Source organism: Scyliorhinus canicula, chromosome 7 (genome assembly GCF_902713615.1).
Source record: "Scyliorhinus canicula chromosome 7, sScyCan1.1, whole genome shotgun sequence".
NCBI lineage: Eukaryota > Metazoa > Chordata > Chondrichthyes > Carcharhiniformes > Scyliorhinidae > Scyliorhinus > Scyliorhinus canicula.
The window spans coordinates 196,423,456-196,439,997 of NC_052152.1; the positions used below are offsets into that span (position 1 = coordinate 196,423,456).

Sequence of the window (16,542 nt, forward strand, 5' to 3'; positions counted from 1 at the left end):
GACCAATTGGTGAGCAGTCACATGACTAGTCCCAGCCAATCAGACGAGAGGCACATGACCAGCCAGAGCCAATGGGAAACCAATGCTCTGCACCAATGGCAGTGCTCCCATTCATACCACCACAGTCTACATCGACTTCATCCAGCCGTACCCGTGTGCAGCTTGCTGGTCAAACTTAAATGAATCCTAGGTCGAATATAGAGTGTGACTTGGGCCTGACTATTCGGGTGCCATTTTGTTCCAGCTGACATTGGACAATTTCACCTGATTAAATCCTTCATCATTTTCTTGAAGTCTCATAATGGGAACCCCCTTTTTCTTCGAAACATTATGGTTGACATCCATAGCTGTTCTACTTCTTCTATTGATTTGGCAATAATTTTCATTTAAACAATGTGAGTCGAGGGCCTTACTGAGCATGCTAGTTTTTAGGAGTTTAAAACGGTTTTCAAAAAATGTACCCCCCCCCCCCCCCCCCCCCTTTGGAATACTGCGTCTGCTGACATTTTTAATTTTCCCCGAGAAAGTCGACGAACGGCTGCCACCTCCGGGAGAACCCTAACATTGACCCTCTTAAGGCAAACTTTATTTTCTCGAGACTGAGAAACCCAGCCATGTCACTAACCCAGGTCTCTACACACGGGGGCTTCGGGTCCCTCCGCATTAATAAGAACCACAGTGAACCTTGGAAGGAAATGTTGTTATCCCACTACAATTACTCCCCATCTTCATTCTCGCAAAGTCTCTGTAAAATACGTTAAACTAGAAATCTAGAAGTCTCCGGGCTACCAGGGAGGCAAAGACCAGGACGTCGGCCTCTTTCGCCCCCTGAACTCCCGGATCTTCTGACACTCCAAAGATCGCTACCTCCGGACTCTGCACCCCCCTGTGTTTTTAGCACCGTGGACATTGCCTTAGCAAAACCCTCTATGCTTCGGGCATGCCCAAAACATGTGGACATAATTTGCTGGGCTTCCCGCGCACCTCGCAAAGCGATTTTCATTTCATTTCTACCCCGAAAAACTTGCTCATCCTAGTCACTGTCATGTGTGCCCGGTGGACTACCTTAAATTGTATCCGGCTAAGCCTGGCGCACGATGAGGAGATATTAACTCTGCGTAGGGCATACGCCCATAGCCCCGCCTCTATCTCTCCTCTGAGCTCATCCTCCCACTTGCCCTTCAGCTTCCTCCGCCTCCAAAAGCTCCTGGTAAATATCAGATACCTTCCCCTTTCCCACCCAGGTATTGGAAACTACTCTATCCTATATCCCCCGTGGTGGCAGCAGCGGAAAGGCCGGCACCTGTTTTCTCAGGAAGTCTCGCACCTGCAAATCCTAAAACCATTCCCTGCTGGCAATTTAAATTTATCCACCAAAGCTTTCAAGCTGGGAAAGCTCCCATCTATAAATAGATCCCCCCATCCTTCTAATTCCTGCCCTCTGCCAACTCCGGAACCCGCCATCTAGCTTACCCGGTACAAACCTGTGGTTGTTATAAATCGGGGTCTAAATCGATGCTCCCTCCACTCTTTTTTATATCTCCTCCACTGCCCCCAGATCCTCAGAGCCGCCACTATTGCTGGACTTGTGGAGTATCGGGTCGGCGAGAGCAGCAGAGGTGCCGTTAGCAATGCTCCCAGACTGGTGTCTTTACATGACGCCGCTTCCATCCACTCCCATGCCAACCCCACTACCCACTTCCTAATCATGGCTATATTAGCCGCCCAGTAGTAATTGCAGAAGTTCGGCAGCGCCAACCCACCCTCCCCCCGACTGCGCTCCAGCAACACTTTCTGCACTCGCGGGGTTTTACCCGCCCACACAAAGCCCAAAATAATCTTATTCACCCGCTTGAAAAAGGCCTTGGGGATGAAGATAGTGAGGCACTGAAAGACAAGCAGAAATCTGGGGAGAAGCGTCATTTTCACGGTCTGTACCCTTACCGCCAGTGATAGCGGGAGCATGTCCCATCTCTTAAAGTCCCCTTCCATTTGTTCTACCAACCGGGATAGATTTAACTTGTATAGAGCAGCATGGTAGGGTAGCATGGTGGTTAGCATAAATGCTTCACAGCTCCAGGGTCCCAGGTTCGATTCCCGGCTGGGTCACTGTCTGTGTGGAGTCTGCACGTCCTCCCCGTGTGTGCGTGGGTTTCCTCCGGGTGCTCCGGTTTCCTCCCACAGTCCAAAGATGTGCGGGTTAGGTGGATTGGCCATGCTAAATTGCCCGTAGTGTCCTAAAAAGTAAGGTTGGGGGGGGTTGTTGGGTTACGGGTATAGGGTGGATACGTGGGTTTGAGTAGGGTGATCATTGCTCGGCACAACATTGAGGGCCGAAGGGCCTGTTCTGTGCTGTACTGTTCTATGTTCTAGAACCTCCCATTTCCAGGCCACCTGGATTCCCAGATATCGAAAGCTCTTCCCTACCATTCTAAGCGGCAGCTCTACCAATCTCTTCTCCTACCTTCTTGCCTGGATCGCAAACATCTCGCTTTTCAAGTTCAATTTATACCCCGAAAAATTGCCAAATTCCTTCAAGACTCACATTACTTCCCCCCCCCCAATCCAACGGGTCCGAAATGCACAAGAGCAGGTCATCTGCGTAGAGCGAGACCCGGTGCTCCAGCCCCACTCCCCGAACCAGCCCATTCCAGTTCCTAGAGGCTCTTAACGCCATGGCCAATGTGCGTTACAGTACAAGAGCAAACAGTAATGGGGAGAGGGGGCACCCTTGCCTCGTCCCTCGGTGAAGTTCAAAATACCCCGACCTCAGCCGGTTTGTCCGCGCACTCACTACTGGTGCCTGATAGAGAAATTGCACCCAGTCAATAAAGCCCTCGCCAAACCCAAACTTACCCAGCGCCTCCCACAGGTAATTCCACTCCACCCGATCAAAAGCCTTCTCCGCATCCATTGCTACCATGACCTCCACCTCCTCCTTCTGAGGGCATCATAATAACATTTAGAAGCCTTCAAACATTGGCCTTGAGTTGCCTGCCCTTCACATATCCCGTCTGGTCTTCCCCTATCACTCCCGGGACAGTCCTCTATCCTTGTCGCCAGTATCTAGCCAGCATTTTGGCATCCACATTCAGTAGAGAAATTAGCCTGTGTGACCCGCATGGCTCCGGATCCTCCTCCCGTTTCAAGATCAATGAAATTGAGTCCTACAACATTGTTGAGGGGAGGACTCCCTTCTCTCTTGCTTTGTTAAATGTCCCTTGGTGGGCTCAATATCTCTGAAAACTTCTTATAGAATTCCACCGGGTATCCGTCAGGCCCCGGAGCCTTGCCCGACTGCATGCCCTCCAGCCCCTTGATTATTTCCTCAATCTCAATTGGGGCTCGCAGCCCTTCCACCAGATCCTCATCTGCCCCCGGGAACCTCCAAAAACTGCTTCATCCCCTCCACCCCAGCCAGGGGTTCCGACTCATATAATTTACTATAAAAGTCCTGAAACACCTCGTTCACCCCCGCTGGGTCCAGGACAGTATTCCCGCTCTCTTTTCCTGAGCTGGTGCGCCAACATTCTGCTTGCCTTTTACCCGTACTCATAGTCCTCCCCCCCCCCCCCCCCCCCCCCCCCTTTGCCTTCCTCAACTGTTCCATTGCTTTCCCTGTGGTAAACAGCCCAAACTCCACCTGTAACCTCCGCCGCTCCCTCAGTAGCCCCATGTCCGGGACCTCCGAGTATCTCCTGTCGACCTGGATTATCTCCTCCACTAATCTATCCCTCTCAGCCCATTGCGCCTTATCTCTGTGGGCCCGTATCAAGATTAATTCCCCTCTGACTACTGCCTTCAAAGCTTCCCAGATCATCGCTGCAGAGACCTCCCCCGTATCATTTGTTTCCAGGTAGTTCTGGATGGGCTTGTTAACCCGCCCACAGACCGCCTAGTCCGCTAGCAACCTCACATCCAGCCTCCACAGCGGGCTTTGCCCTCTCTCCACTCTAACCCGTGGATCCACCCAGTGCAGGGCATGACCCGACACTGCAATTGCCGAACATTCAGTCTGTTGCTCGTTCTGGGTGAGTGTGCTTTATACTCAATTGGCTCTGTTTTATTCCTTAGCTCTAGAGTCGCCTGGTATCCTTATGATACCGCCACAAGATTCAAGTTCAAGTTCAGATCAATGACTCAATACACCAGTTAGTAAGTTCAAACAAGACACGTTTATTGTTACACAGTTATTTGCTACTCATGCATATAAACTAAGACTAAACTGTTCCTACCACTACTTAGGCCAATACTTATCTGAAATAAAGGAACTGCTGAATCAGGGAACAATGGCCTCTTGCTTTGTCCTGGATCCGCAGGCTTCCAGTTGGTGTGGACTAAAAGGGTCAGGAGTGTCTACTCTCGTAGCGGGCGTTGTATGACACTCACTTGTCGGTGTAGCAATTGGCCAGGCCTCTCCTTCTCACATTCCACGTTCCTGGAGAGCTGCTGCAAAGGTGTTCTGCTGGGAGGGCCGGCTAAGAGAGCGGAGGGCTGGCTGAGAGAGGCTGGCTAAGAGAGAGCTGGGGTCGGGGTCTCTGTCTTATACTGTTTTGGGTTTTGCGCCCATCTGGTCGGACCCTCTATAAACTTGCAATCGATTGGGTCTCTTCCCAATCGATTGATTTGAATTTCCCCAATAACGGGGCTGTTCCTCGATCACTGGGTGGTTCTTTCCACCTTGTTTGTGTCCTTTTGTTTCAGACTCCACTGGCGCCGGGATATCTGACCTGCTGTAGAATGTTTCAATCTCTTCTAATTGTTGTGTCCATTGTGCCCGGGAATCGCTCAATTAATATGCGCAGCTTGTTAGTTTCTGTGCTGTCTGGTTTCTTCACAGACAGAATCCACAGTAAGGTTCTGCAACCTGCTTGCCTCTCTGTCATTGTCCAATTTTCCCTGCATGCAACTCAGTGTTCCATTTTATGTCGGGAAGTGGGCAGCTTCGGTGGCTACAAGTCTCCACCACCTTCGGTATTAGCGCACTGCTCAGAACAAAAAAGTCGATGCGAGAGTATACCTTGTGGACATGTGAAAAAAAGGAAAACTCCTTCGTCTTCGGCCCTGCAAACCTCCATGGGTCTACTCTCCCCATCTGTTCCATAAAACTCTTCAAATTCCTTTGCCGCAGCCAGCCTCCTCCCTTTCCCGGATTTTGACAGGTCCAATTCCGGATCAATGACTGTGTTGAAGTCTCCTCCCATGATCAGGTTATGTGACTCTAAGTCTGGGATCTTACCTAACACCCGTCTCATAAATTCCACATTGTCCCGATTCAGAGCATATATGTTCACAAGTACCACTCGCATCCCCTCCAGCTTCCCACTCACCATTATGTACCGACACCCCTTGTCTGACACGATTCTCCCTGCCTCAAATGTCACTCGTTTGCTGATCAAAATCGCCGCCACACCCCCAACCCCCCACCCCGGGTCTTTGAGTCCAGTCCTGAGTGGAACACTTGGCTAACCCATCCCTTCCTCAACCTCGTCTGGTCTGTGACCTTTAGGCGTGTCTCTTGTAGCATTGCCATGTCCGCCTTCAGTTCCCTCGAATGCGCAAACAGGTGAGCCCTCTTGACCGGCCCATTCAGTCCTCTCGAGTTCCATGTGATCAGCCTGGACAGGGGGCTTCGAAATCTCCCACTCCCCCCATGCGACAAGCCATCACCCTTTTTAGGCCAGTGTCGAACTCGTGCCCTCCGTTTCCTTGAGTCCCCACTCAGGCTGTCACCGTTCCCAACCCCCCACATTTGTCCCCTAGTAACAGTTCCTCCCCTGTCAGCAAAGCAGCTCCCCCCCCCCCTTCCTCCCCCCCCACCCCCACCCCAGCAACAACACTAACAACCCAATCCCTCAAGTCAAGCTCCAGCTTAACACCTGTCCACCCCCCCCCCCCCCCCCCTGTGCTTCCAAGAGTCAGCTGACCCATTCTGACTCGATAGCTCCCGCCCCTGGCATCAAGCAGTCTGTCTCCCTATTGTACTCCCCCCCCCCCCCCCCCACATGAATAAACATTTTAAAAGCATCATATTCCCCAGTAAACAAACAACAACAAAAAACAGTGAAGAAACAATCACTTCAGAAAAATAGTCACCCAAAAAGCAGAACTAAATTCAAAACCCATCCCTCCCCTCTGACAAGGTCCCTGCAAGACAGATTAACCTTTAAACATCCACACAGCCCATTATTACACATGGAGCTACTTAAATTTTTACAATCCAGCACCGCAAATCGCTGCCACAGTACTTCTCCAAGGCTTAAGTGTTTGTTAATTCTCCTCCAGCTTCATTTCTTTAATAAAGGTCAATACTTCGTCAGGCGTTTCAAAGTAGAAGTCCCGTTCCTCATGCGTGACCCACAGGCGGGCTGGGTACAGCATCCCGAACTTCACCCCCTTCTTAAGGAGGGTCGTTTTTGGCGGATTAAACCCAACTCGCCTCTTGGCCAAATCCGCGCCCAATTCCTGATAAATGCGCAACTCACAGTTCTCCCACTTACTGCTCCGTTCTTTCTTGGCCCACCGCAAAACGTGTTCCTTGTCCATGAAATGGTGAAAACGTACCACCATGGCCCTTGGCGGTCCGTTCGCTCTGGGCTTCCTCGCGAGGGCTCTGTGCGCTCTGTCCAATTCCAGGGGCTGAGGGAACTCCCAAGCCCTCATCAACTTCTCCAACATGTCTGTCACATAGGCCCTCGCATCCGGTCCCTCACTGCCTTCAGAGAGGCCAACATATCTGCGATTCTGCCTCCTGGGCCTATTCTCCAGGTCCTCCAGGTCCTCCAGCTTCTCCTGCATTCTTTTCTGGCGGTCGTTCATCATCCCCACCTTGCTTTCTAGCACGGTTATTACTCCTCGTGCTCGGACAACTTTTGTTCGACCTCCTGGATCGCTCTCCAGTGGATTTCCTTAATTTGAACCACTTGATCAATCGAAGCCTTAAATCGGGTCCAGCATGTCCTTCTTCAGCTTGGCGAAGCAATCCTCGGAAAAACTTCACCAGCTGCTCCGTCGACCACCGTGCCGTCTCCCCGCGGCCCTTGCCCTCCACCATGCTGTCCCGCGTTACCAGCTCTGCTTGCGTCTCCCTTATAGGACTTTGTCGTCTCACACGTCCACTTCTGGTCCAATTCTCCATACACCGGAGGGGGATTTCTCCTTACTGTCTTACTTTTCACTGCTTTATTCCATAAAATCTGAAAAAAAACGGGGATAAAGGACCAAAAGTCCGTTAAAGGCGGGAGCTATCAAATGTGTGACCTACCCCTCCACGGCCGCCACCGGAAGTGTTGAATTAATTATATATTCAATTAATTTAAAAAGTCAAGATTTTTTTTTAAAAAGCTAGTATCAGTAATGAGCAGTATGAAATCACTGCTGATTCACTAACATCCTTGGGAAGGAAATCTGCTGTCTTTACGGGGTCTGTCCTATACATAACTACAGACCTACAGCCATTGACTGGCACTTAACCCGCCCCCAATTCCCCACGACTCTAAATTAGGTTCAGCAAACCACTTGGTTGTTCTCATAGAGTAATGAAGAATGGGCGCTCAGTGTATTTTGTGATGGATAACCTGAAGTTTGTTCGATCTATTCATTTGAGGGAAGGAGGAACTTTCCAGAAAACCTTCCTTCGATACTTAAATGGACCGGGCCGAATCTGTGCAAGGACAGACTATTGTATGACCCTCGGAATCCTTCCTCCTTCTGTTCTTTAATGCCTTTATCTTTGTTTCAGAGGAATAATATTCAAGCAGGCAAAAGGCCCATGTCCTTTTTGTTACCCACCATTATACGGCCATTGCGAGGTATGTGTGGAACATACCTCTCTCTGGGAGCCTCCCTAGGAACCAAGTCTCTGAGTAGCATCACCGAGGTTAGTGAGGATTATTATTTGTTACTATTCCCCTTCTATTCCCCTGACTGCGGAAGATTTGAAGGGTGGTATGATTGAGGTGCTCAAAGGGGCTAAAAGAGGAGATGGGGAGAAGCTACTTCCAATGATTGGGGAGTCGATACTAAGGGGACAAAATCCTAAATTTGGAGCTGGGCCATTCAGGAGGGAAATCGGGAAGCACCTTTTCCCCACACGGCAAGGGAAATCTGGAATTTCGGCAATGGACCAGGGAAAGGAGAGGTTTCCAGGCTCGGATTGTTAGCTCAACGAATAAAAATTCTATCCAGGGATTTGAAGCCAAGAGATGAGGTAAAGGTCATCCACAATCTTATCAGAATGGCAGAACAGGCTCGAGGGGCTTATTTCTGTTCCCACGGGCTGGATTTAAAGCGGGGACAGATTATCTGGGCACCCAGCCACAATGTCGGCCGGCACCGCACCGGCGAGAAACCAGGGTGCTCCGCAGCGGGCGGGGGGGGGAGGGGGCAGCCTTAATTGATGAGTGGTTTGCTGCCACCACCCTAAGTGACTACAGCTCTGTAGTCCCAGCAGCACCAGGCTTCAGCAATTGCCATTGGATGGGTCTGCAATCAGTCCACAGAGAAGTGTCATGGATCCTGAACTCCAGGTCAGTCCCAGGACTTTGGGCAGTTTGTCCGGCAGACCCCAGTGAGAGGGGGGGGGGGGAGACATGTTGGCATGGGAATGGTTTGGAGAGATTGGTGGGAGGCTTATAACCTAATGGGGGTGAGGGGTGGATAGGGTTGGGTTGGGATTTTGGGGGGGGGGGGGGGGGGGGGGCGATGCAGGGGAAGAACGGGGTGGGGGGAATGGGGTTGGGTGTGGTGGTGGGGGAGGTACCATTTTAGGTGATGCCTCCAATAGGCACAGGGGACCCCTCCACCTTCCCTCACCTGAAAGGAAATACCTTGCCCATTACCCACCCCCCTCCCTTCCTGCCTGCCAGCAGCCCATGCAGTAAAAGCTGCCAGCCCACCTGCCTTCTGTCTACCCCTGGCGTCTGTATTCTAATGGCGGAGGAGGGATTAGGCCCTCAGATGGCCATTAATTGACCACTTGACGAACGTAACGGGCTGCCTGATTCCTTACCCGCCCACTATGGGCGACCGGTTGGGGGGGTGCGAGAAGCCAGCGGGCAGGCCTCCATTTTCCGAATCCCCCTGTCTTCTAAATACGCCGGCGAGGAGGGGGCTGTAAAACCCACTCCCAACGTTTCAGTGTTCAAATGTACTGTGTAAATGTCAGCCTGTAATTCACCACTTCAGAGCGTAGGAAATGGAAAATAATTGTGATTGGTGAATGACAGACAATAGGGCGGAGGTAGGAATATAACAGTAACATATTCTGTTTGTTGACAGCCTGATTCACTCTCTCACCACAGTTTGTTTCTTGTGTCCAAGTAGGTCTTGTTGAACATTTTCTCGTTTCGCAAGCAGCTGAACGAAAGTCTTGCTCTTGGCCGATTCTATCCCCAGCTTCAGCCCAACGTTTTGCTGGTTGACAGTAAGTAAATCTAAGTAACAAAATTAATTACTTGCAGTTATATTAAACTTTCGTGTGTCAGCATGCTCCAAAGCACGTTAAATACTTTTGCAGAAAGTGGTTGCTGTCATGTCAGAAACATGGTCGCCAATAAATGGGCAGAGCCCCTCCCACACCGGTCACAGCTCTCCCCCACCCCCCCCCTCCCCCCCCCCCCCCCCCCACCCCCCCCACCCCCCAAACAGACGGCTCATCCTGGCCCTCGTTAAGTGCGCCCTGTACACCACTTTTAACTGAATTAACCCCAGCCTCCACTCCCGCCTCTGGACACTCCGGTCAGCCCAGAAATTCCCTCCTCTCCGACTCATCCACCAGCAGCCCCGACTAAGCCCCTATAAGTCTTCGGACACCTTATTCACCTGCTCCGGTGCCACCACCAACCCATCCCTCCCATCTCTAATCCGCAGGATCTCCCTTGCTGCTGCCTGCAATTGACTGGCTTTCTCACCATACTCTTTTTTTTTTAAACTCTCGCTCGCCGCAACTGCCGAACCCACCCTCCCTGCGGATAGAAGATCAAACTTCGCCTTCAACTCCTTCCTCACCACCAAACGTCCCAGTCTGGGTCCTCTGCATATCTTCCATCTACCACCAAAATCTCCTCTATCAGCCTTTGCCATTCCTCCCGTGCCTCTCAATCCACGTTCGCCTTGAATTAAATGACCTCACCCCTCACTACCGCCTCCCAACGCCTCCCAAAGCCTCAATGGCGAGCCTTCCCCATTTTGGTTAAACTCTACAATCACCCAGGTACAAAACTTCAGGTTGTCATCAAACCCACATCTAGCCTCCACGCCAGCCTCCGGGCTGGACCCTTCTCCAAGGCCACATCCATCCACACAGAGCATGCTCCGATATCACAGACGCCGAGTACATTGCCTTCTTTACCCCAGCTAGTGGCACCTTCCCTACCACAAAAATAATTGATCTTCGAGTATACCTTATACACCGGCCGTGGATGCAAAAACCTCCATAGATTCACCTCTCCCATCTCTCTCATGGGCCTGGCCAACACCCCCCCCCCCCCCCCCCCCCCCCCCCCACCAAACGGACCAGCAAGCGTGGCCAGGACCTGTCCAAGACCATATTCCAATCAACCCCCTCCCAAAATATCAATTGATGAGTTTCCAAATCTGGTATGACCGCTAATATTTTCCTCCCAAACCCAGCGTTGTTCCAATACGGGGCATTTTTATGGCAGCACGGTGGCTGGCACTGTTGCATCACAGCGCCAGGGTCCCGGGTTCGATTCCTGCTTGGGTCACTGCCAGTGCGGAGTCTGCACGTTCTCCCCGTGCCTGCGTGGGTTTCGTCCGGTTTCCTTCCACAAGTCCTGAAAGATGTGCTTGTTGGGTGAATTGGACATTCTGAATTCTCCCTCCGTGTACCCGAACAGGCGCCGGAATGTGATGACTAGGGGTTTTTCACAGTAACTTCATTGCAGTGTCAATGTAAGCCTACGTGTGACAATAATCAAGATTATTTTTAAAAACAGCGCCAATAGCCTCCCTTCCAACACCCCTGTCACCATCATGTACCTGCCCCCCCGGTCCGTTGCCACCATCTCCATTTGGAACCTCGCCCGTTTACCAACCAGTATCGCTACCCCACCGACCCTGCTGTCGAAACCTGAATGCAATAACTGGCTCAGCCAATCCTTTCTCAGCCTCATCTGGTCCTTTGCCCTCAGATTGGCCTCCTGTAACAGCACCAAGTCTACTTTCAAGCCCTTTTAAGTGTGCAAAAAGGAACTGGCTCTATTGCCGGTTGTCTTAAATCTGCCTCCTCTGGTCACTGATTCTTCTGCTCGCCGAAAATGTTTTCTTATTTTCCCGACCAAAACACGTCATTATTTGGAACACTTCTATTGAATCCTTCCCCCTAACCTTCGCTGCTGTAACGAGGGTAATTCCAAGTAATTGAAACTCCTTTGTTACTTTCCAGATGAATTCCCAGAGGAAGATGTGGAATTTCTGACGGAACGGAGTCACAAGGTGGTGAGAGAGGAGATTCGTTCCTTAGTCCATGTAGCCAAGAGGGTGAATGACTTCATCAGTGGCGCCAAGGATCCCAGAAGCAGTGACGCAGCCGCAGCTGTCATCTCGTAGCCGGAAATTTCTTTCCAGCAATTGTTTCCTTTCCTCTTTCTGTTTTTCTTTTTTCTTTTCCCTTTTGGTCCACTGTGAAGGTGCGGAACGGAAGACGGAGGTCAAATGCAGAATGTAGCGGTCAAGTTAGGGCACAGTGGGAAAGAAGCGGCAAGCTCTACAGGGGGGGGGGGGGGGGGGGGGGGGGGGGGAGACCGGGTCTGGTTACCATTGATGTTTTTATAACTGAAGGTGGCCTGCCTCTTGGTGCTTGTCTATGTATTTTGTGATTGGGACCTTCGAGCAGATAAAACGCGCGCTGTAAGTCACCTTGAGCCAACGCATGCTGCAGGTTCACTTGGTGAGCCTCCTCCTGCCCCTCCCGCTCCTCTTATTTCCATGGCCATTGGGTTCCAAAGATACCCAAAATAATAGGACTTAACGCCACTGGTGAGCTGCGAAAGCGTCTGCATTTTCGAGACATTCGCTTCCAAGATGCAGATATCTGCTCGCCTTGCATCAGTGTAGGATATGGTGGCGCACTGCTTGAGTTACTGGATCAGTGATCCAGACAGCGGATCTCAAACCCCGCCACAGGAGCTGGGCAATTTAAGCAAGTCTGCAGTAAAAAGAACGCGGCTAATAATGGACTGTTGTTTTAAAAAAAACAAAAAAAAAACACCTGGTTCACTCATGTTGCTTAGGAAAGGAAATCTGCCTTTCCTACCCAGTCTCGCTTATATACCACCCCCGGGCCAACAGCAATGTGGCTGACCCTGAATTGCCGCTCAGTTTTATGTCAAAACTGCAATGAAAAACCAGAACAACTCCCTGCTTACCAGCGTTGTGGGAATACTGCACAGACTGCTGCATTTCAAAAAGGTCACTCACCACCACCTTCCCAAGGGGAGGACAATAAATGCTGGCCTTGCCTGCAAGGCCCCGCATCCCTTTAGTAAATTTTTAAAAAAAAGCTTTTTCCCCTATCCTGTCTACATTTAGGGGTCACAGCACCCCAATTTGCTACAACAACAGGGTCAAGGGAATAGGGCGGGGGGAAGATGGCCGAGTTTAGGGTGCTCTTTGGGAGGGTCGGTGCAGATTTGATGGGCCAAATGGCCTCCTTGTACACTGTCGGGGATTCTATGAACAATTAGAAGTTGAAATTAACAGAGGTCTTGTCATTCCCTGCCCCCCCCCCCCCCCCCCCCCCCCCCCGGCCCCTTGGTTACCCCTAAATAAATATGGGGCTATGTGTGTTGAGGATTGTTTGCCCAGTTGGATGGAAATTTCCTGGAATTTTCATCTGTCGTCTTTTCACCAACCAAACACACAAATGAGTGTTCTATATTTGAAACAAGGAGGAGCAGTAGGGGAACTTTGTTCAGTGTTGTGCTTCAATGTCGACTGCTAAATTTGGAGGCGAGTGCTGCTAAAACATAATTGTATCATGGAATCCACACTCTGCCATTTTTATGTCATTTCCCAAGTAGTAGTTTAGTTTGACTGAATTTTTTTTTAAAAAACGCTTCCATTAGAAAGGTTTATACTATTTAACTGAAGGAACGTTAGAATGATTTATTCTTCATTTTGCTTCATTTTAAACTTTTTCCTGCAATGTCTATCTCCAGTGGCCGCTGATTTTAAAAATGAAAAATCGCACTGAAGCTGCTTGTACTTTCTACCATTCACCCCTATTCCAGCTCAGCCTCACAAGTGGAGCTTAAACGTTTCAACCATGGTGCAATTGCTATAAGAACAATTCTGTCAATGATGCCAAATGTTTCTGTGTTGGCCAATATTTATTTATTTATTTGTTTGTTTTGAAATTATTTCATTACACTTTATTTGTACAGAGCTCTTTTTAAACACTGAATCTTCTGAAGCTGATTGTTGTGAAAGTATCAATTCAGTTCAACTCTTGTCAGCCCAGCCGAAACTCGACTGCTGTTTTTCCGCAAGTGACCAAGATGTGTGGTTATTCACACAATGTCAGCTGAACTTCAAACTCTGCGACTGAAGATATGTATTTATTCCAATTGTTAATATCGTTCAGGCATGTTTTAAACTGTTGCAAAATGAAACTTCTGCTGCAGCGTATTTGTCCATGAGCTCGTAACTTAGACCGACTGAGGGTCAATACTGAAGGAGCGCAGCACCGTCGGACAAGCAGCCTTTCAGGGTGAGAGGTTAAATCTGAGGAGCCCCATCTACCCCATGGGTGGAACATCAAATGCCACAACTGTATTGGAAGGTTCTCCTCTGAGTCGTGGGGGGACCAATATTTACTTCTCGGCGAACATCAATTAAAACGCAGATGATCTGGCTATTTATCACATTGTTGTTCCTGGAACCTTGCTGTCTGCAAATTGGCTGCTGTGTTTCCTAACTTACAATAGTAGCTGCACTTCCAACGTAATTCTGAGGTGTTTTGGAACATCCTGAGGTCATGAAAGGTGCTTTAGAAATCAGGGTTCCCTCTTCCTTGAGCCCCTGGTTTGTTACATCTGCTGCTGTTCGTGGTTGGTATTTTAAGGTCAAGTTTACAGCAGTGCATAAGTGAAAGGAGTTTCATTTATTGTCACCTATCACTTTTAATTCTATTGAACAACGTGACACTCTTGGGGATGTAGAAAATGGTGCAATCTGTAGAGGTGCAATTTAAAAAATACTTAGTTCCCATTGTTGTGCCTGTTTCTTATATCCGTTGCTTTTTTTTTTTCTTTTTCTCCCTCCATCCCTATCTCCACACCTCTGGCTTACCCCAGGCGACAGTGAGGACAAGAGGCTATTCAATCTGGAGTGTGAAAACACAGCCAAGTCTGTGGGCTCGCCACCGTGACCCATAAACGTACACTTTGCAGCAGGGCGCACAGTGATTCAGAGTTGCAACCCTAGCTGCGTTTAATTTTTCTTTCCTCTGTACCTCCAGTGGCAATTGTAAAATAAACTCCCCTTGCTTCCTTTTTCAATGTTAAGGCTTGAACCAGAGACCTTTGTGATCCACATCACTCTATACCACAATGTATGGTGCATTTATCTACATAGAATGTACAGCTACGGAAATCCTCACACCACTCCCACCTCTCTATCTCAAAGGCAGAGTTTATAGTGAAGTATTTTGTAACACAAATATGTAAATGAAAAATAAATTACATTAATTTATCTACATAGGATTTACATAGAACATACAGTGCTGAAGGAGTCCATTCGGCCCATCGAGTCAGCACCAACCCACTTAAGCCCTCACTTCCACCCTACTTAAGCCCTCACTTCCACCCTATCCCCGTAACCCAATAACCCCTCCTAACCTTTTTGGTCACTGAGGGACGTTTATCATGGCTAATCCACCAAACCTGTATGTCTTTGGACTGTGGGAGTAAACCAGAGGAAACCCATGCAGACACGGGGAGAATGTGCAGACAGTGACCCAGCGGGGAATTGAACCTGGCGCTGTGAAGCCACAGTGCTATTCACTTGTGCTACCGTGCTTGAACCTATTAGTTCTTTCTCAGTGGCATATTGGAGGACTACCTAAACATTTTTTCTTTAAAGAGTTTCAAAAAAAAATTTGGAATACCCAATTATCTTTTTTTTTAAATTCGAGTACCCAATTAATTTTTTTCAATTGGGGACAATTTAGCGTGGCCAATCCACCTACCCTGCACATCTTTGGGTTGTGGGGTGAAACCCACGCAGACATGGGGAGAATGCGCAAAGTCCACACGGACAGTGACCCAGGGCCGGGATTCAAACCCGGGTCCTCAGCGCCGTAGGCAGCAGTGATAACCACTGTGCCATCCCGAGAGCTGCCTTAAACATAGAACAATATTGGTTTACTGCACATAAAGAGGCCACTTGGTCCATTGCGTGTACGCTTGCTCTTTGTTGGAACACTCCAAAACAAATCCCCTCTCTGCTTTCTCCCCAACACCCTGCATTTTATTCTGCTTCTAATATTTATTCGATTTTCTCTTAACAGATATAATCACCCCGAGAGAAATGACTCTTTCCCTCTTTCCTCCGTCTCTTAACGATAACTTAAGCTGATGACCCCTTGTTGCTGACTCCTCATTCCATGGAACTGGCCTTTCCCTACTTTACTCTGTTTATCACTTCAGAATTTAAAATCCTACAGTGTATAAAAAGTCAGAAAAGCTACAGTGCACGACAAATGTTTCCTAAAGGTTCGCATGGCTTAGGATGTGAGTGAAAGTGCAGCGTGGTGACAGCCGATCATTTATCCCTACGCATGCTGAATCATCTGTTTGGATGACCCGGTGGCGAAGTGACCAGTAATGGCCAGTGGAGGTTATGTAGTATCCCAGAGTGAGGGATTTAACGTGGTTGGAAAAGATTCAGAACTGCATCCTTGGCCTCTATTTGCCTCTGGGTGCATTGGGTGCTGTTGTTGAATTCATGATGGAAAGATGAAATGGAGATCAATGATAGAAGCTGTATTTCGTGGTCCAAACTAGTTTGTTTGGTTTTTTTTTTTTTTGAAACTTTGTTCCATGGAAAGTTAAAACACCAATATGTCCTTTTGAGCTGTTTAAAAAACATTCTTGTGAATAGTAGGCATGCAGGGAGTTAGGGGGAGGGGGGAATAGGTGGGGAGACGATAGTTGGAAGGAAAACAGCAAAATAATTGGGACATGAAACATTTTGGGAGAAATAATACAAAATTAAATTTCAGAATGGGGGCCGAAGACTCCATAGATTCCTTAAGTAGTTTCTTAGTGTTAAACACATCCAAAGATGTGTCACTTATTTTCATGAAGGAAAATGGCCACTAATCGGTCAGGTCCTTACCTAAACACTAGGTCATAGAGTTAATTAAATAAAGGAGACATAGGCCAGTTCATGTCTCATTTACAAAGGGAATGATCGGATCGAGTGCCCGTTCTGCCATTTTATCTGTAAGATGCTGCAGTAAACGAGATTCCAGTAATGCTACTCTCAGACTGATCACTGGAGGACATGTTTTACTGG

General features: G+C 49.0%; 1 protein-coding gene across 1 annotated transcript in view; it reads left to right on the forward strand.

The window, feature by feature from the left end:
* The window catches only part of LOC119969670 (glutathione hydrolase 7), a 51,917-nt gene extending 38,283 nt beyond the window's left edge, over positions 1-13,634 (forward strand). The window contains exons 13-16 of the mRNA XM_038803617.1: positions 7,742-7,879; positions 9,325-9,424; positions 11,408-11,588; positions 13,407-13,634. Of these exons, the coding sequence (XP_038659545.1) occupies positions 7,742-7,879; positions 9,325-9,424; positions 11,408-11,571 (402 nt within the window). The 3' untranslated portion in view covers positions 11,572-11,588; positions 13,407-13,634. The remainder of the gene's footprint in view (positions 1-7,741; positions 7,880-9,324; positions 9,425-11,407; positions 11,589-13,406) is intronic.
* The last annotated feature ends 2,908 nt before the right edge of the window (positions 13,635-16,542 follow it).